Source organism: Eleutherodactylus coqui, chromosome 4 (genome assembly GCF_035609145.1).
Source record: "Eleutherodactylus coqui strain aEleCoq1 chromosome 4, aEleCoq1.hap1, whole genome shotgun sequence".
Lineage (NCBI taxonomy): Eukaryota > Metazoa > Chordata > Amphibia > Anura > Eleutherodactylidae > Eleutherodactylus > Eleutherodactylus coqui.
Genome location: NC_089840.1, coordinates 252,806,869 through 252,828,907, shown reverse-complemented (window position 1 = coordinate 252,828,907; position 22,039 = coordinate 252,806,869). Strand labels below are relative to the sequence as shown.

Sequence of the window (22,039 nt, the reverse complement as noted above, 5' to 3'; positions counted from 1 at the left end):
TATTACTGTAACATAATCAGGGTGTTGTGCGCATGTCCGCGCATATTACTGTAACTTTTGCGTATGGAGGGCCAGTTCACACTTGAATGACGCACCCTTTCCGTCAAATTTCAATATTAACGTCAATATATGGTGTGGCGCACATCGTGCAACACACGGACATGGCGCCATTCACTGTGTGATGCTAGTTGTGCCTGTGAATCTTGGATGCCACACTGCCCATGTAAATACAGTCTAAGGGCTCAATCAACTGAATTTACGCAGGTATTTTGCCCATAAAACGCGACCTTGCGAAGCTTCGTATTTCAATAGGTTCATTCAGAGAAACGATTTTGTGTCATGCAAAAAACACTTGTCTGGAAAAATGTGACATATGCAACGGTTTTTTATACGGTGTGTGAAAAGATTGGTCTTGCCCTGTCTTTTGACCTGATACACAGCAAACTCCCATAGACTTCTATGGCAGCTGGAAAAAAGGGAGGGAGTAACCCTGCGGACAAGGCTGGAAAAAGAAGACAGCCGGCCGCAATTAGGCATTCATTGTCATTCCGAGGATTTCTGCCGATCGGTGGTTTCCATCGCCTCACGCAGGAGCCCCCTTTGCGAATGGCATGAAATAAACGAATAAAGATTGGAACTCAATCGTGTCAAATCTTCATTCATGCGATTATACGGTGCGTACGAGCGAACGTAAAAACTCGTAGGGTCGTGTGAAGGAGGCCCAAGGACTTAAATAAATGGGCGTGTTTTCGTCCCATTATGCATCTGTGATAATTGTTGCCACATAAGGGGACAGAATGAAACCGCTGACTTAAATGGTTTAGTTTTGGGGATTCTCGTCCGTTAATACCCCATTTCCCTGAAAATAAGACATAGCATGATTTTCCAGAATTTTTGAGGATGCAAAATGATTTTTCAGGCTTTTTGAGGATGCTTGAAATATAAGCCCTACTCCATAATTAAGCCCTGTTAACAGTTAATTTAAAAAAAAGTCAATTAAAATAGTGTCCAGGCAGCTATACTTGTAAAAAAGTTAAAGCTTTTTGAACAAAAATTGATATGAGACACTGTCTTATTTTCGGGGAAACATGGTAGTACAGGCGAGAAAAGATAGGACTTGCCCGATATATAGTATTAACTGCTTGCGGGAAAGAGAGGGCAGGACCTTCACTCACGCTGTTTTATTCAGACTCAAACACTAAGGTGCAGAGTTTGAATATTCCAAGAAAAAAAAACCTGCTCATGCTCAACAACGCTTCGTAGCAGCGAATGTAATTGCGCATACGGCCATGTGAAGAAGTCCTAAAGGTAGCTTCAGAGGGCAAAAGAGCTCAAAAATGGTATCCCTGACCAGCGGAAAAACATCACCTGGTCAGATGGTTTCAGATTTCTGCTGCACCGTACGGATGGGAGGTCCGAATTTGGCGCAAGCAGCATGACCCGATGACCCCTTCCTGTCAGCTGGTGAGGGTGGAGTAATGCTGTGGGGAAGGTTTATTGGCTTAGACTAATTTCACATAGGCGAGGGTGCTATTGGCCCATGAAACTCGGCCCGATATCGTGCTCGGGAACGTGCCATATCCCATCACTTCAGTACAGTTGCGATCCGCATCGGGGGATCGGCAAGTGTTTCCCATTGTTTTCAATGGAAAATCGCACACGCGTGTACCTTGCGATGTGTTTTCCGGCCCCATTGAAAACAATGGGCAATGAAAAAACGCCCAAAGATAGGACATGCCATTGTTTCCCAATGCGGTAAAGTAGATCGCTTGTATATATGACTCCATTCAAAAGAATCTTGTGCGATGTATTTCGGCCTTACCCTGGGACCTCCTATACATATTAATATGGACCCCACAGTGAATTGCTGCATTTCCGAAGGTCAAAGAAATCCAAGGTGCCAATGGGTGTCTCTAATAAAGCGGGCGTTCAATGTATCTTCCCAGTAACCTCTGAAATAGCAGCTAAATGTCCATTTCCGGATAATCCAGAGAGTGCGCCGCACTGTAATAGCTTCCTACCACAATGTACCATATTTGTAATGGATCACGACATCCTGTCTTTTCCTATATCAACTGGCTTTTCTCCACTCATATTTTCGTTCCTTTGCTCTGCCAAAAGTAATAGGACAATTTAATTGAAGTGTTTTTAAATGTGATCAAAAAAGTCCTTCTCCGCAGCAATTCCTGCTTCTGGATGTCGAACTCCATTCCAGTAATTAGAGCTAAGATGGTCTAACTAGCAGTCTCTCATTAAGCCCCCCATGGCTATCCTCCGCGCGGGAGAAAGAGTCCCCTAAGAATCTTCTGCTCTATTGATTAATGACTAATCTCCATCCTGACAAGCAGCGAAAGGACCCAAGACACTTCCAAGGGTTCGGGGGAGGAGTAGAAGCCTCTTAGAGGCCTCTTAAGATAGTACAAGCGGAGGAAAGATCTCTCATGACATATTCACCCTCAGACTTGTATCTGGGCCATCGTCAGTGATGCGGCATCACCGATACAGACGAGCAAAACTCGGAAGTTCTGCTTCACCTGAGTTTTGCTGAGGGGTAAATTTCCAATTTGTGGAGCTGCATAAAAGACAATGGCGGCATAAAGGATGAAATCTAGAGATTTATTTTAATCTCTATTGTCTTATAAGCAGCAAATCCTGATTTATTATCATTTGCATCATTTTGCTCACCCCTAATGACAAATTAAGGGGCAGGTAAGGTAAGCCAAAGGTAAGCAAAGATTTAGAGCCCTGTGTGGTGCAGAGTGTTAGGGCAGCAGAATGCAGTCCTAAGCTCTTGCTCACAACCTGAAGGTTGCAGGTTCAATGGTTCAAGTCAGGGTTCAGGTAGCTGGCTCAAGGTTGCCTCAGCCTTCCATCCTTCCAAGGTACCCAGCTTGCTGGGGGTAAAGATGACTGAGGAAGGTGATGGCAAACCACCATAAACACTAAAACAGTCTGCGAAGAAAACATCATCCTAGTAGTCGGTCATGACTTGGTGCTTGCATCAGGGGATTTTACCTTACCTTTTTACCAGTGACAAATTAAGGGGGGGGGGGTGCACCCTTACACAGTGCAGAGGAAGGTCCTGTAACTTACTTGGCACTAGGGAGGTCCCTCTCCACCCAGGAAGGTCATGAAAACTTATTTGGGACTGTTAGAGAGCCGAATGGCACAGCAGGTGGAAAAAAGTGTTGGTTGTATTGAGCGTGGCCTGAACATACAAGGGCTGCAGGGACTTGTGCACTCAGAAGAGGATGCTACTGCATAATGGAGGGCTGCTGGAGAACAAAGGACCAGGAGGCCTGATTGTACCATTTGTGTCCTTGTGAACTCCCAAGATAACTGTGCTGAGAAAATCTAGAGAACCCAGACCAGAGTCAAGACCAACCAGCGAGGAGTGCTTCCACGATGGATCGTAAGTGAGGCCTTCATAAAACGAAACGTGTGCACACTTGTCATGACTGGGGGTATTGGGCATCAATTCCTCAAAGGGGTTTTCCAGACAAAAACTATAGGTCATCAATAGTTAATCATGAGGGATCTGCTGCCCTGGTTATCAACCGATCACCTGGCATGGCTGTCAGCAAGTGGTGTGTCATAGGAGATGGGGCCGGAAGTGGCCTACTTGGCTTTACTCACATAAACATAACTGGAGAATGAAGCAGATATAGCACTTCCAGCATTTCCGCCTCCTATATCGGGGATGGGAGAAGAAAAATAATAACTGCTTCAGCTCCCATTGATTTCAGTGGGAGTGAAGCCAGCTGGGAAACCTTAGATCCCATCTCCTATAACTCATGTCTGGTCTGGTACACTGACAGCTGGGTGATCAGATGATCGCCGGGGATCCTGGGCGAAAGGATAAGTCATAAATAGTTTTTGCCTGGAAAACCCCTTTAATCGTAAGTGGTTTCCTATTCTCTGGTTGGATGCTGGGGCTCCTTTCAGGTGTTATCTCTCTGGAGTCGGGCAAGGTGGTAATTTATGGCATTTTCAAGTGGTCTTGTTGGTGCCTCCGAACTGGGTCACAGCTGGGGGTAAGTTGGTAAGTTGTAGCTGTTTCTTTTCCTTGTAATAAATGGCCATAAAGATCCACTCTTGACTCTCTAGTCTTCTTTTGGGGGCATCTGGGTGAGCAGCTTTGGAGAGGGACAAATCCGACTTGACTTACTCTAGTCATGGCCTTGGCATTGTGTTTCAACATATGGTGCATGCATTAAAAAATGACATTCATATAAACATGATGGAAAATTATAGACTTTTTGTAATAAAAGGGGTCTTCCAGGAACGTTGGGACTTTTTCTATCCTTAGGTCATGATCTATCCTTGATTTCAATGGATGCTGTGGATGTAGCACCAAACAGGGCTGCTACAATACAGACAGTGCTATCTGCTTCCAGCGCTGTCCATACTGACAGTGGGCCCAGAAATCAGCTGATCCGTGATGATTTCAAGCAATGGACCCCCACGGATCAACTACTGATGAATTATCCTGAGAATTAGTCATCTTTAGGAAAAGTCCCAAAAGTCCTGGACAACCTCTTTTAGAATGCAAGGCACGGGGCGATCAGCCGATCACCCTGAATCCCACTCATTGCACCCCTAGCAAACACTGATTTTGCCTGGGGGAAGCTGCAGCCTGCTTGACATTTTCCCTGCAGTGGTTGTTGCAAAGGCAATGTAGCATTACAGGATGGCCATTCACATGTTTGCTGGAGTTTCAGAAAGTGGGACTTGGGGAATCACCCCGATCAAATCCCAATGACCTGTTGGGTTTCCTTGAGGACTGGAGTTGGGAAACACTGGGCAAGATATTAGAAAGTGGTAATACCCGACTGTCCAGCTCAGGTGGGAACTTGGTTTGGAACTGACACATGGTTCCTTCACTGTAATCTCTTTGTATGAAGACTTTGGTGGCCAGCGAGGCGCTTCTCCTCAGCTCCTGCAGGTTATGCATCTGGAAGGGAGAAAAAGCACATAAGGTGAGAAAATAACGCCAGTCCTCCGCAAGATGATTAAAACTCCAGCATCATATTTCTTATATAAGATCATATAAAGAGTCGGAAGAGATGAATGTGAACGTCTCAGTGGGACTCCGGATATCATTTTAGAAATCAGAGACGTCTGGAAAGGCGGACATAATTAAAAAAAAAGGAAGAGCGGCATCCAATGAGGGAAAGTACATATCTATACACTATAACGCAGGAATCACCAATTAAAATGCCTCCTGTTGACAGCTTGCTGCTATTGAAGAAATGCAAATACCCCCCTGGATTACACTGATAGATAATGGCAGATTTTATATCCTCCAAATAATTACCTCCGATGCAGCGATGGGTATTGCAGTCCAATGAGGAGTCAAGTGAAGATAAAACAAATGTGAACGCTAAGGCCGGGGGGTGCCGAACATCTTTTTGTCACACACAATCATTTTTCGGAAGAATTCTCTCAGGTACCAATGACATTAGACTGACATGGCAACAGAAAATGTAGATAAATCACTTTTGTTCGGCAATTGCAAAACTTTCGTGGTACTTTCAGGACGATTTTTCAGTTAATAGTTGCAAAGTTTTGTCCTCATGGCGACTCCTCCCACAGGACCCCCATAATCGGTACTGTAGGGGGATTATACACAATGCTAGTCACAGGTTTTTCGTAACAGTTACAGTAGAAAGATCCCTTAACCCTTTGCAATCCAATTTTGGATTCAGGGTTTCCTAGGGGGCTTTCTCTTTCTGCCATTATACAATGGTGCCATCTGCTGGCTAGAGCCAGTACTGCAGTATAGGACATGCTGGAGAGGCCCCCTACAACAGAGCGGCCAGTGATATACAGTAAGAATACCCTGCCGGACGTCTTCTGACACTGGAGCTGTACAGCCTTCAATCAGAATGTCTTTAGACGTCAGACAGTGGATTGGAAAGGGTTAAAGGGAACCTGTCACCAGTTTAGATGGTGCTCCTAGGGCACCTCTTGGTGCCCGCGTGTCATCTCCGGATGTCAGCGTGTGGACTGTGCTCTCAAGCGTAGGCCGTGCTTCGCTCGAAAAGCTCCAGGCTGTGAACACACACTCCCATTGATAACTGCCTGCACTTTCAGCCTGTGACAGGTATCCTTTAAATACAGTGCCAGTCACAAGACCCTCATAGCCGTAACAGCAAGAGGACTTCCATACCAACTACAGTCAGAAGACCACTCAAATATAGCAGCAGCCACATAACCCTTAGAATAAGAAGAGTAGGAGGAGCCCAAATTCAGGGCCTGCCATAAGTTTCTCAAAATAGTGACAACAATTGGACCCCCATTATAGATACAGTAGAAGACCCCTCAAATACAGTGCCAGCCAGGGCAGACTGAATCTACCATAATAGTCCGAATCTTACCACATAGATACCAAAAGCAGAACAAACCTTACTGTATATATTTGGTACCAGAACCAGGATTACTGGATAGATACAGTACCATAACTGAGATTACTACATATATATGAGAACAGAACCAAGCTTACTACATAAATATGTAGTGGCCAGAACACCATCCTGGTGCTCCATAAATGTTGTACATGTTTTGTCCTCTGTAGATGCACTGTGCAAAGCTTGTCCTGTTATTTCCAGTGTGTGTGTTGCACAGTATTATTGTATCTTGTTACCACCATGAAGTAAGGGTGGAGACAAGATTGTGGCTGCTTGACAGAGAGATGACACCCCCTCGTCGTGATCACTGATTGCTGCTGCCACCACCCTGCCACCAGCACTGCTGTGAGTGTGGGTGCTTATCTCCCCTTACTATGTCCCCGGGGCCTGCACTGTAGCACCTGCGGTCCCCTTTACTGGCCCTCGTGCTCCACTGTCAGTTCTTCGGCTCCTGATGCTGTGGAGGAGAACCTCATTCCCCACTGTTGACCGTCGGCCTTCTTATGCTCTGGTGGAGAAGGCAGACGGCAGACTGCTGCAGAGCAGCGCAGGGCCGCATGATGCGGCAGGAGGAGAAGGCCGCGAACAGACCTACTGCTGCATCTGAGCGCCGCTGGTCCGGCTGATGCAGTGGGAGGAAAAGGCTGCAAAAAGAGCCAGCTGTCCATCTGAGCGCTGCTGAGCGCCGGTGGGCAGGCTCATGCAGTGTTGGAGAAGCTAGTGAAGCACCCATGGGGCGAACCGCAAGATGCTGCATGAGTGACCGGGCTTATTGCAGGTGGAGACAGAGATCACATCCACCACAGCGGGTGCAAATCAATGGCCGCACGGAGCAATGACGAAGCCCAGGGACAGCTGCAGCATCTGTACTGCTTTTTGGCTGCCACGGAGAGTTAGGGTTAGGGGTTAGTTTTCCTATTAGACTTACATTTATAGCCCTCCAGGGCAGCCAAATAGCAGGACAGAGGCTGCAGCTATAGGACCTTCAAGGACCTTACAGAAGTCACCAATCAGGAGCTAGGGGTGTGATAGGGGCATTCCTCTATAAAAGCCCTGTCAAAATGCTAGCTTCCTGGTGGTGATAAGATGCAATAATACTGTGTTGCACAGCTGCGGCGCTTGAGAGGTTAACAGTAATAAAATCATGTAAATGTAGCAGTTTGTCTTGTCATGTGGTACAAGTGAGGTTATAATTGTGAGTGTTTTAAAGCGGGAAGGAGAGTTAGGTCTTCCATTTTGCCTGCTACAGAGTGCTAACACAGAGCCACATGGAAGCACCTTCAGCTTCAGATCCCGTAGCAATTGGAGTGTGGATGTGAGAGGAGTGATTCCCCTCAGCAGAGAGAGAGAGAGCCCTGCAAAAAGTCCTAAACAGGTACCAGTTCACACTACAGGCTTCTTTTCCTGTGCGGCCGTCCGTAGTTAGGATCACCGCACAGAGGTACTTTATTGTGTGACACCCACAAGCCTGCCATGTGGGGTGTTTATTGGCTAAGCCTTCTTTAATAATTGTCTGCAAGAGAGTCTGCGGAATGACCCCTACCCCCTTCCTCCTCTGGAGTGCTCCCAATCCAGGACCGGTTGCATACAGATAACGTGGACTGTAGGGCCGTATTCATCCTGTGTATCCGCACTTTCTCTGAGTTATAGCCTGCTGATGTTTAAAGTGAATTGTACCTGCATTACCTGCTGTAAAGAAGTTATTCATTAAGTAAAAGTTACACCGGGCCATAATCGTTTCTAGGGACCCAAGGTACTATACTCAAGTCTCTGTGTTCATTTTTCCGCCACGTAGCATACCGGTGTGTGGGAACAGTGGCATCATGAGTGATAAGTACTACAACTCCCCCCCATCCTGTTTATTGGCATTCCCTATCCTAGGGGCGTGGAAGCTGGTGTGCAATACTACTCTGGCCTTGGCTGTTTGTCATCTCTCTGGGACCAGAGCCTGGTAAGTGCCACCGTGACAAGCCAGCACTTATCCATCCCAGCTCTTCACATTAGCCAGGTGCCCAGGATCACCCATCTTGTGTGTTGCAAATTCAGTACCAGAACTAAGCTTAGAGCATAGATATGGTTCCATAACCAAGCTGACTACATGCATATGCTACCAGAACCAAGCTTAATACATATATACGGTAGCAGAACCAGGCTTGCTGTATAGATATGATAACAGAACAAATCTTACTACATAGACATGCTACCAGAACCAAGTTACTACATAGCTATGAGAACGCAACCAAACTTACTGCATAGATATGGTACCAGAACCAAGGTTACTACATAGATATGAGAGCAGAACCAAGCCAAATGCATAGATTCAAAAAGAGAACCAAGCATACTAAAAAGCCTCGAGCCCTGAGCAGCTCTTCTAACTACCCCTATTGTTATCAGCCATTGGTTGTCAGCCACAAGACATTCATAATAGGGACTGGAGGATCCCAAATACAGTGCCAGCCATAAGATCCTCATAATATAGACAGCAACAGGACCTCATAACAGAAGAGACCACCTCAAACACAGTTTCAACCACAGGACCCCCATAACAGTGACAGTCCAAGGACCTTAAATACAGCACCTGATAAAGATTTTCCATTACAGTGACAGCAACAGACCCAAAACAACCCCCCCCCCCCCCCCCCCCACACACACACACAATATCAGCCCTTATCTATGGGATTACTCCAAAAAATAGCATCCTGTATACTTATTCTCCAGACTGTATTTAGCTCTGGGCACCGTGGCTGCACAGGATCCTGACACCCTCCAGCTGGAGGAGCACCCAACATCCTAATGATGGACGGTGTCAGGACCAAGCACAGTGGTGTTTAGAGCTGAACAAGAGCTGGTTATGATTAGGCTGAGTATATAGTCTGATCTGGGGGCTGAATATTTTTTTGTCTGACCTGCAGTGTGACTAAGGTTAGTGGTCTGGACTCTGAATATAGTTAAGGGGTCTGCTCTGGGGTCTAATATTAAAGGGGTTGTCCAGGACTTTTACTATTGATGACCCATCCTTATGATAGGTCATCAATAGTTGACTGGCGGAGTTCCACTGCTTGGGATATCGGCGATCAGCTGATCGCTTGACCACTATCAGTGCGGACAGCACTAGAAACAGATATTGCTTTCCGTATTGCAGCAGCCTGTTTGGTAAGACACAAACAACTCGACCTGAATTCAACCTGTTCCTGTAGTATCCAAATGAGGCTGCTGCAATGTTGACAGCACTATCTGCTTCTAGCACTGTCCACATTGACAGCAGGCTCAGGGATCAGCTCATCAGAGGGGAACCCCGAGCGGCAGACCCCCGCCAATCAACTATTGTTGACCTATCCTGAGGTCATCTCCACTCCCCCATAAGAAAAACAGCAAGATAGTAGCCTATCCACACCAGAACAGTTCAGTGAATAAATACTGTACCAGAGCCAAGCTTAAACCATAAATACAGCACCAGAACAAGCTCATAATACAGTAACATAGTATGTTAGACTGAAAATAAAACTATGTCCATCTAGTTAAGCCTATTACCCCCCCCCCCCCCCCCCAATGTTTATCCGGAAGAGGGCAAAAAATATTATAAGCAGAAGCCAATTTTCCTCATTTTAGGGAAAATATTCCTTCCCAACTCCAATCCAACAGTCAGAATTAATCTCTAGATCAACAACCCTTCTGAAGTAGTCAGTGACTAGAACATGTAATATTATGACACCCAAGAAAGGTGTCCAGGATCCTCTTGAACTCTTTTAGTAAGTTGGCCATCACCACCATAAGCACAGTATCAGGACCAAATATATAACATCAATACAGCTCCAGAACAAAGCTCAGTGTATAAGTACAGCATCAGAACCAAGCTCATAACATCAGTACAGCACCAGAACCAACTTCAGCATATAGATCCAATACAGAACTAAGCTCAGTATATAGATGCAGCACCTGAACCAAGCTCCTTAAAAAAGTATTGCCCCAGAATCAGGCTGCTTTCACATGGGCGCCAAAAATCGTACGATTTTCTCGCGATACGACAACGCTACAGATCACACGTATGCGGAGTCAATGCTTTCCAATGGGTTGCTTCACATCCGTGATGTTTTGAAGGCTGCTACATTGAAAGAAAAAAAAAATCACGGCACGCTGAATATCGCCACGATTTGCGATGTTTTGTAGCCCATGTTTCCCTATGGAGCCTTCCTTTCTGTTGCATCGCACGAAAACACGGTTTTCATGCAGTGAGATGAAACTTTTACAGTAGGAAGTCCTACTGTTTTCCCTAAGATAAGCCCTAGCTGCATAAAAAAAAAACAAAAAACAATACATCACTTAACAGCATTGAATGGCTGTGATTGGTTCATGGAGCGCTGCAGTGATTGGCTGAGCCGTGCACAAGAACCAATCAGAGCCAGCGCTTCCTGGAGGCGGGGCTTTTGAACCCCCTGACCAGGAAGCGCTAGCTGAAGACTTCAAACAAGTCCCGGGGAACTGCTGGAGGAAAAGTGCAGCAGGGCGGACAGCGCCTGTTAGGTAATGTATTGTTTTTGTTTTAATTTAGCTAGGGCTTATTTTCGGGGTAGGGCTTATATTTTAAGCAATACCGTTGTCGTCTGTGTGAAAGAGGCCTCAAGCTCATAATGTGAATACAGTAGCTGATAGCGGTAACTGAGAACACCAGAGGGGAGGAGGCAGAGCCAGGAGGAGGATGATTCATGTAGTTCCACAAGGCACTACTACATGGAAGAAGAAGATAATCTGGCTGGCAGACCAAAGCAGGGCGATCGCCCCCAGCCTACATCAACCTGGTGCCTACCACTACAAGCTGGTGGCCGGCACCCTGTGCAACCTCACAGGTTATGCGTAGCTATACCCGGCCATGCACCCTACAGTACAGTCAGTGCTTACTTTCAGTGCCAGCCAATACGTGGAGGCCGATATTTTGCAGCGGACCTTCAAGCTTTGTCTACAGTTAAATACCCCATATCTTAAGATTTTCCGTATCTAGATGTGCGTATTATTCATGAGGGATCTGCATGCTGCGGGTCGCATGTAGAGTGCGCCGCCATGGATCTTCCGTTAACGACACACAAGCTATTAGTGTTGTGGCTGGCTGGATAAGCTGTAGTGAAGTACGGCTAACGGCGCTCGCTCCACTCTTACTAATGTCTTAATGTAGGAAATGGAAACAAGAAAACCACAATCCATTACAGGTTTACTCTCTCCAGTTGAACAAAGGAGATTATGCTGGCGCTGCGCGAGGACGGCCGCTGTCAATTAGCAGATCGGCTGTTCCTTCGTAATGGGAATTATTATGTTACATAGTTCCCAGATTATCGGCACAACGGACAATATGTAGAGGATTATCTGCACAGACGTTATATTAGGTATATTATCTAAGCTGTGCAGGTAATACAATCCTCAACATGACAGGTATACACATACAGTATGTGACAACTCCCCTGCTCCCCGGTAAAAGGGGAGACCTCCTGGACTGTCGAGTCTCCAAGGTGCCCCATGTCTAGACACAATACTCACCTCTCCTTGTTCCTGACGCCCCGGATAATACTGTAAAAACATTCTGGGGCTGGCTCTGGCATCAGGAGCAAAAAAAAAGGTAGGTCTATTGACTTATTTAAATAGTTAAGATTTAAAGGGGTTGTCCAGTTGTAAACTATTAATGGTCTATCCTTAGCATAGGCCATGTATAATAGATCGGCACAGATCTATTGTTAGAGACCTGTGCCAATCAGCTTTTTTCCAGTGTAATCGGGCACTGAACTGATTTCTGCAGGAAACAGACAGCTCCGTTTCCACTGTACTGGCCAGGCTTGGTATTGCAGGCATTGAAATGAATGGGAACATGGCCTGCAATACCAAGCCTGACACTGCAGTGGGAACACAGCTGTCTGCAGCAATCAACTCAATACACAAGCACATCGGCCCAGATAATAGCTGATTAATGGAGTTCTCAGGTGGCAGATCCCTATCGATCTACTCTGGGTGACCTAACCTTAGGATAGTCCATCAATAGTTTCTTCCAAGTATGTGCGCTGCCGCTCCATTCATTTCTATGGGACTGCCAGTGATTGCCCAGCACTGCACTCGACTCCTCTTCTGCCGTTGTATAGAGACTAATAGATTGACAGCGTGCATCCTCAACTTCCAATCATTTTGCTTTGGCTTCTGGCACACTAGCATTTTGCAGACCATGTGGTAAGGGGAGATTAAAGTGATAATTTTTGTTTTCAGGTGTATGTTACTTTAAACGTGTGAGCGCTATGTACTAAGAAGTGAAAGTGGAAGTGTTTCTTCCGCTATGCGAGCCAGCGGTCACGTGACCGCCAGGATTCCCTAGCACAGCAGACCCTGACCAGCTCTGCCAATGACTATTGTCACTACAGGGAGAATGTTTTCCCTGCTAGCTGGGGCTCCTATGGATGCCCCAGCTACAGTGGGAAAGTGTGTAATAAAAAAAACACGTGAATGTCCCCCAGAGGTCTTATATGACGTCATGAGGGACATAGATGGCAAAAAACATAATTACAAAAATAAGAAAAAATTACAGAATTAAATAAAATAAATATATAAAAAAGAAAATGACCCAAAGCAGACACCAACCCAAATGTCGCCATATGCGCCCTGTAACCCGAAACCATACATATTATATAGCAAAATGTCCAAAACAAAATGAGGAACCCGTTCCTGTACTTTATTTTAGTATTCATATATACTAATTAAATAAAGCAACTATAAGGGTTCAGTCAGACGGGCATTTTTATGTGCGCAAAAACACATGCGTAAAAAAAGTTGCAAGACCGAAGCTGGCGTCACGCTGAAACAAACGCACTTGGCTGCCTGCTATCCCCTGCTGTGGCTGTGACAGCTGCAGCAGGGGATTCCTTGGATGTGAAACCCCTGGATGCTGTCATGCAGATCACAATCCTTTGCCACAACAGTGATAATGGGACTCCCCGCGGAAACGCAAAACTCCTCTGCCACAGCTGTCACAGCTGTGGCAGAGGATTGCGATGTTCTCCCATTGAATTCAATGGAGCCGGCACTAAAGCCAGCTCCATTGAAAGCAATGGGCTGCCGGCAAGCCCTGCAGTGATTTCCAGGGAAGGGCTTTAAATATAAGCCCTTCCCTGAAAAACATCCCTAAAATGTGTAAAAAATGAAAAAAATATATATACTCACCTCTGCAGCTGTCAAGACTCAGGTGCATACAGCCGCGTCTTCTCCTGAACTGCTCTGTATTGCTTTCAGCAGCCGGGGATTTAAAATCATTCAATAGCTGAGTGCTGCCTCTGATTGGTCACATTGCTCAGCCAATCAGAGGCAGCACTCTGATTTTATTGCTCAGCTTATATATAAAGCCCTTCCCCGAAAATCACTGCAGGGCTTGCCGGAAACCCATTGAATTCAATGGGAGAGCATCGCGCTCCTGTGCCATAACTGCCACAGCTGTGCCAGAGGATCGCGATCTTCACTGTATGTTTTCAATGGGGTTGACGCTGCTGCCGCCGGGGCCATTGACCACAGGGTGAAACCCCTGGATGTGACAGCATCTAGGGGTTTCACATCCAAAAAAGATGGATGCCGCAGTTATTTGCGTTTTAGAATCCACTTCCCTATATTTACCGCTGCGCATTTTTGTGCGCCGGTAAATATCGGGCACGTGACTGCTGCCATTGAGAAGCATGGGTTCTTAATAGATTCGGATTGCAAACGCAGGTAACATACGCGCATAAAAACGCCCGTCTGACTGAGCCCTAAATGTTAAAGGAATCATTTTTTTACCTTTTTTCCCCCAATAAAACTAGAAAACGGGGGAAAAAAAAAGTGAAAAGGATATTCCAAAAATATCCCAATATGTCACAGAAAAGAAAAAACGCAGCAAAAATAATTTTAGTAAAACTACCACATGGGAAAAATCCCTAAAAAGTGTCTGGTCCGTAAGGGGCTAAGAAATCTGCACTCTGCCATTCATCTATTATTACTCCTGGAAACGTATGAATAAATTGTCAACTCAGTGTCACCATTCCCCTTGTCAATGCACTGTGTCCCTACAAAGTCAGACACTGTCTGATCCATGCTCAGTCCAATCAGTACTCACAGTGTCAGACTCTGTGGGGTGCTCCCTATTATTTTGGCAAATGGTATCAATTTACTCACACATTTCCAGGAGGATTAACAGAGGAACAACACAATGCAACAGTCCAAGTTGCACTAGAATTGTTATTTAATGGAGAATGCAATTCTTTCTTAAAACAGACATGTCCAAAGAGCTTTAAAGGGGTATTTTGAAATTCCCCCCCAAAAAAATATTTTTCAAAACAGCGCCACCTTTGTCCATAGGTTATACATGGTACTGCAGCTCACCCTATGTGGTAGAATTAACTAAAACAACCTGTATAGACTGTAAAAGCTGTCCATGTCTACTATCATGTCCCCCACATGTCTGGCACCCCGTCTGGCATGTGATAATCTTATTCATATCATGTGCTATTGCCAAAACTCTTCAGACTGCAGCGCTAATTAGTAACTTGTGTTGAGCATCACTTGTATCGCCAATGCCAGATCTGACAAAGTGAGCACATGTAGAAACTGGACGGCTTCCTGGAGGAAGGGCAAGTATGGAGTGAACAATTAATAACACTGCGACGGCGTGATTTACCGCAAGTGCTGACAAACAAGGCTTCTCCCGCAGATCGAGCCCAGAGGTCTTGTAGACGGCTGGTATAATGGTGTATGGAGTAGCAGGAGGGAGGTTTGATCATATCTACAATGCACTGCTATGGAATGAGCCAAGGAACAAAGCTCTGCCACCTTAGACTTCATACAATGGTAAACGGAGGCGAAGTGAGGGCTGATGGCCAGAATCAAAATGAGACCCCATTGTGGTGCCTAGTTGTGCATCGATGACAGAAGACCATGTCCTTTCCGGCACGCAAGCATATTTTGGAGCGTGTGATGTCCATGTAAATCCACGAACGGCACACGACCCCATTACAGCCTATGAGGCTATACACATGGTCTGCGTGAAAAAACTAATGGCACATACTCTTCCTGGCTGAGATATGAGACATGAGAATGTTCCGTGTCCGAGGATATCAGACAGCAGATGGACTGTCCAACACAAGTTATGCCTGAAACTCTCAGGTGCAAATCTCTGATCGCTAGCATGCACCTAGCCTTAGGGTCCTTTTACATGGACCTGCCATGCTAATGAGCGCTAACCGACAAAGTGCATGTTAGGCAGCATACTTTGTGTGCACAAGGGCAAATGATCTGTTATATGGAGGTGAACGATCTTTAAGTTGAGACAGAACACCTTAAGAAGTTCTGCACCCAAGGGCATCGGCTCTACGGGGAGAACTCCTGGTAGGCCGGTTGGGTCAGGGAGGATGTCGCAGCGCCTGGGTAGATGCACTCCAGTGGGCTCACTGCAGCTGAATTAGGGTTGATACAGGATGGGTCACTTGCTACAGACCCCGCTCTACCGCTGGCTCAGGGGGTCCACACTGGCTGCGGCAGTAAACCTTTTATTACAGAAGGCAGCATGGCTGCGTAGCGTGGTGGTGATGCTAGCGCCTGCGTCGTCATCAGGCATAATCTCTGCGGCAGCATCTCGTCTAATTTAAACATCCCCCTTTGCTTCCTTTTTAACGTGAGTTGTTGTGGTGCAATTGTGAGCTGCACTCGGCACATCCAGACTCAGAGTAAGGAGCAACAACCAGATGACATCTCAAAGCCCAGATCTGACATCAGTAATACTTGTGTTGGCTCTTCTGCTAGTAATTTGGACCCACCTACAGCATGAGGCCACTTTTAGATTTTTCTTAAGGGCCTTTATAAGTTCCCGGTCTGCCTCTGGTTTAGTGCCACAGTTTGTTTGCCCTTTCAATTGCTTTTCAAAGGGCTTTGTTGTGTCAAGGCAGCAATAGCTTTTCAGTGGCTTACAATAACTTGTCATAGAAAGTTAGCACAGTCAAGTTAAACTTTGTCCCCATACATGGCTGCACATCTGTCCATTCAACCCAGATGCGCGGCCAACCAGAAAGTATTTTGCATAAATGGGCCAGCCAATTAGTCGACCAACAAGTGTTTATTCCTTTGCTGACTGGTCATTTGCACATTTACACACCCAAGTGGTGGTGAACATCTGAGCCCAAATTTTGTGCCTTATAAAAGACTCTTTGAGCCAATTACTCTCCCCCTCATTTGCTAACAATACAATTCTTCTAGAGAAGGGAGTTCTGCACCGGTTCTCCTACCCAGTAGCAAAAGCCATAGGATAAACCACGGTTCGGCCATGACTCTCCAAATGTGTCATAGCAGCTGCATAGTCTGCACTATGTTATGTACACCCTTGAAATCAAGTATTTATCTTAATGTCCTATGATTATGTCTCTAATAAAGAGCGCCCTCCGTTCTGGGGGACCTGTCCTGTCCTGCAATACACAGACATTAATTTAAATGGGCACTGTGCAGTACTTGATTTCCCCTCTGGAGGTGCTGTAGTTAAATGTAATACGTACAGCCTGGCTTTTCCACAGATTGTAGCTGATCGCTCGGGATTCCAACAGGGAAATAACATTATGATCAGCTTATTGTCAAGAGATCCTTCTAATAAGACAGGATTGTCCAAAGTGGAGAATTCCTTAAAGGGGTTGTCCAGGGCTTTTAATATTGATGACCTATCCTCAGGATAGATCATCAATAGTTGACTTGGCGGAGGTCCGCTGCTTGGGATCCCTGCTGATCAATTGATCACTGGGCCCACTGTCAGTGTGGACAATGCTGAAAGCAAATAGCACTGTCCGTATTGCAGTGGCCTGGTTTGGTACTGCAGACGCAGCTCCCACTGAATTCAATAAGAGCTGTGCGTGTAGTGCCAAACCGCACCATTGCAATGTGGCAACGCTATTTGCTTCCAGCACTGTCCTAAATAACAGCAGGCCCAGTGAGCAGCTGGGATCCAGAGCGGCGGACCCCACCTATCCTTAAGTCTCAATAGTAAAAGCCCCTGAATTCCATATTATTATATATGGTATGTGCGCTCTGGAATTACTCTACACATATTTTTGGAAATAGAGGTGACTGATGGCAACTATAGGGGACTGACAGATGAGGCTGTGGTTGGATATGAGCGTAGGACGTCACTGCTATAAAGTAACAGCGGTTACCAACCAGCTCTGCCGCCTGCAACATTCCATGTAACTACTGAATGAATACAAAAGAGTGCTAATAATAATTCGAAGGAGACGTTGTTAGCATTGCAGCCTTCCTTCCAATGAGTCACCGGAATGAACCAAAGCCCTCGCCACTTCCAGTGTATAACTCTGCGAGGCACTGAATACACGTCCTCCCACTCATATCACCAAAATAGCACTAGTTTCCCTTTACTCACCGTCACCCACACTATTTGATTTGCTGACATTATTGTGCGCTTTGAGAATGACTCATAAATGCTAATAATACATGACAGCCTGTATTACAATATTCCCTTCCTATATCTTCTTTATGTAGAAGACGTACACTGATTGGCTGCTTTATTAGAGTCCCCCGCCCTTTCACAATTGGTGCTCGCCTATATGAAAATTCGAGTCGGAGAGGAGCACAATTCACCGATGCTTACCATGGATTGGATATAGCAGTAGACCACCAGTTCCAGCACTGTTGGCTTCACACAAGCATACGCATATTTGCGTATGCATGAGCACCACGTTTTTACGGAATGAACGTTGCTTTTTTGTGCATGCATTCGCATATTTTACTTTTGTGCACGCAAGCAATGCACAATTGCACACACAAAAAAAGATGCTCCCAGCCATTGAAATGGCTAATTAGGGCTCCCACCCACTGGCGTTTTTTTCTCCACTGCGCTGCGATAGTAAGTGAAAACTCTCGCTGAGCAGTGCGAGAAAATCGCTGGGATGTCGCAGCTACTGCTTTGCTATTGGCTGAGCCCTCAGCCATTCTGCACAGCCCTTTTAGTAGGTGGGGATTTTTAAATCCCCGTCTGCTGAAAGTGCTGGACAGCAGTGCCGGGGAGCCAGCCGGAGGACGCGGCTGACAGCAGGAGAGATGAGTAACTTTTTAATTCTTTTTTAACCACTTTTTTATGATTATTGGGGAAGGGCTTATATTTCAAGCCATTCTCCGATAATTATTCTGCAGGGCTTGTCAGAAACCACTGCTTTCAATGGGATCAGCAGCAGTGCCGATCCTATTGAAAGCAATGGGATAGCATGCTGCTGACTTCTGCCACAGCTGTGACAGAGGGTTCCTTCATCCCCGCGGTCCCCGCAGGGATGAAGAAAACTCTTGCCACAGCTGTCACAGCTGTCACGGCTGTGGCAGAAGTCCGCGGCATTCTCCATATCTTTTCAATGGGGCTAGCGCTGCTGCCGCTGGCCCCATTGAAAAGACTGGCGATATCGCAGCGATATCCCAAGGATTTTGAGATATCTTCTGCGTTTTTCTTGCACTGCGATGCGAGACTTTAACTTTAGAATCGCATCGCAGTGGAGAAAAAAACGCCAGTGGGTGGGAGCCCTTAGTCTAATGAGTTTGAGATGTGTTCTTTTTCCTGCGCAATTATGCAGTGTTTCAAGCATTTCCCAGTATAGCACATTTGCCCGTCACCATTGACTTCTATGCACAAGACAATACAGCATGTTGTTTTGCGCGACTGAAATGTGTACGAAAAATAGGCATATTGAAATCAATGGGCTCTATTCACCACGTATCGCACGTGCAAATTTTGTGCTTGCAAATACGCCTGTGTGAAGAGGGTCTAAGAGAAACAGAAAGATGAGACTCTAGTGGGCAAAAAAATGCAAAAATTGTGTCACCGAGCAGTGGAAAAACATCACCTGGTGGGATAAATCCAGATTTCTGTTGCATCATGCTGATGGGAGGGCAAAGTTTGGCGCAAGTAACATGAATGAAGCTGGTGGAGGTGGTGTAATGGTGTGGGGGATGTTTTCTTGGCACTTCCTGGGTCCTCTAATATCTGTGGATGCTACAATGAATCGCTGCGGTTCTGAAGGCCGAAGGAGGTCCAATGTACTACGGTAGTAGATGGGGGTCTCTAATAATGTGGTTAATCAGTGTATTTTCAAATACCATATTAAGGAACTGTGCATTAATTAAGGGCGGTCTCTAGTGCAGCACCTCCATCTATTACCGAGAACAGAATGCATTTCATGCTTTATTCTTCCTGCTGGGGCGCTGTAGTGAAATTTGAACACTTCTTGCCAGGTTGCAACACAGATTACAGCTTGACATTGAGCTTTATACAGATGTAGCAACTGTTAACATGACTGGCACATCCTGGTAAACTGAATTACAGCACCATACTACATTGTAATTAGAGGGTCTCTGTCACCTACTTTTAGCCCTATAGCTAATATTATGGGCTGAAAGTATGTGACTCACTGAATTTGGGGATGTATGTGTTAAACTTACCTTCCCCATCATTCCACCGGTATCAGCGCTGTAGAGCATTGAGCGGCGCTACTAAGTAGTTCGCCCATTCTAACTTTCTTATGGGTAGAATATTTAGCAGTGCCGATCAATGCCCTGAGTGACGACTTCCAGTGCTGACACCGCGGGAACGATGGGGAAGATAAGTATAACACTTGCACCCCCAACCTCAACAGGTCACCTAATTTTAGTCTATAAGCTTAGCTTATAGGACTACAAGTAGGTGGCAGAGTCTCTTTAAGGCTGCCTTCACATCTGCATTGGAACCTCCATGCTGCCAATGGGGTCTGCCCAGCGCTGATCAGTTCCATCATAAGATGAATCCATTTGGCCATGGGGATTCCCCTTTCCTGCCTCCTGAACGAATCAGGAAAATGGAATCCCGCAGATGTGGAAGCTGCCCAAGTTACGGTATATTGCGGTAAATGTCAAGTTAACAATTGCTAGATCTGTAACCTTTGAGGAGCTTATGTTCCAGGGACCTGTCCAACAAAATAAGGATTGCAAAAATTGTAGTTGGTCTTGTAGGAACAAGTTTTATTCCTGTCCGAGTAAAAATAAAAGCTCCCTAAATGTATAAATTCCTAATCTCCTCCATGCACATGCTATTTGGCTGCTCTTTCCTGGAGGCTACTGAAGACAAATGAGATAGATGCAATGTGATTCCTGCAGATAAACAACATCTGACAGAAAGAGATATTACTGCTCATCTGCTCCGGGCAATGACTTAAGTATTCTTCATCATGAGATGCATGAAAATATGACTTCATATTCCAACTGCACCAGATATTTGTATTCATAAGTGGGAGAACATCTGCTGCAAGGGACATAGCTGTTCTACATGGGACCAGACCCATGTGTCATCCCCCTATAGGGGTAAAGGGACTTGTTATTTGTATAGCGCCAACTTTCAGGTAATTTATTTATTACCCACCAGTAAGCTGGGTACTCATTTTACCGACCTCGGAAGGATGGAAGGCTGAATCAACCCTGAGTCGGCTACCTGAGCCATGTGGGGATTGAACTTGCAACCTTCAGGTCGTGAGCTAGAGCTTAGGACTGCATACTGCTCCCTTACTCTGCACCACATGAGGCCCTCTATATTTAGGCCCGTGAAGGGCCTATGAAGCAGGCTTGGGAGCCAAGGTGTTTCTGATAGCTGACAGCTGCTGGTAACTATCGCGATTATAGTTAGCTTTGATCAGGTCAGTTAACTATTTAGGTGCTGTGGTCCAAGTTGACCATCGGCACCTCCCAGCCAGATCAGAGCTAGCATGACAACCCGGAGCCTACTGAAGTCTCCCGGAGCTGCCACACATACATGTCTTTTAAGTCCTGCCCATGGCAGAGCTTGAAATGCAACATCAAAAATTACTATATACTGCAATACTGAAGTATTGCGGTATATACTTAAGCATTGCAGTATATAGTATAGGCGATCAAATGATTGCAAGTTTAAGTCCCCCGTGCCGACTAAATAAAAGTGTAAAAAAGATTTAATAAAAGTTTTTGTTTTTTTAACAGTTAAAAAAAGTAAAACATGATTTTATGGCTTAAAATGTTTTTTTTTTTTTTTGTAACACTTAACATTCTTTACAATGAGCCCTTCCATGACTGATGGAAACTCTCATTGTTACAGGAGTCCCTGCGAGCAGTGAGTATACTTTGTATTGCCCCTTGCTCATCGCTGCCAGATAGTCCTTCTCTGCTTCAGGTGCTGATGCTGCCCACAGCAGGCTGTAGTGTGAATTGGTATCAGGATGTGGCACAGTGCCCCCAGCAAAAGGAGGATCCGAAGGACTGGAGCAGTTCCAATGGCGGCATGCAAAGCATATACAGATTGGTTGGAGCAACGCTGAGACTGAAGGAGCGAGGAGAAGTAATTTTTTTGTGGTCTGCTCTGGGGTTTAAAAGGGGACTGGGACTATATTCACTCTGCTGTCTGATCTGCCCTGGGGTGTCTATTCATAATGTGGTCTGATTTCAGGCCCTTAATTATAGAGACAGATCTAGGGTCTACTATTATTTGGGAGTTAAATCTGGGAGCCAGTGCAAAAACTGAAACAGGGCCCCCCTGTTACCATATGTCATTTGTAATACTGGTATCTTATTTTGTGACAGAGTGGCCATTCAGACTTATCAGG

At 45.7% G+C, this 22,039-nt stretch overlaps 1 protein-coding gene across 6 annotated transcripts in view; it reads right to left on the bottom strand.

Moving 5' to 3' along the window:
- Positions 1-22,039, bottom strand: part of GOLGA7B (golgin A7 family member B) — a 227,428-nt gene that overhangs the window by 22,461 nt on the left and 182,928 nt on the right. For all 6 annotated transcript variants that reach the window (XM_066601095.1, XM_066601093.1, XM_066601096.1 and 3 more), the window contains one exon: positions 4,829-4,954. In XM_066601095.1, coding sequence (XP_066457192.1) covers positions 4,829-4,954 — 126 coding nt within the window. The remainder of the gene's footprint in view (positions 1-4,828; positions 4,955-22,039) is intronic.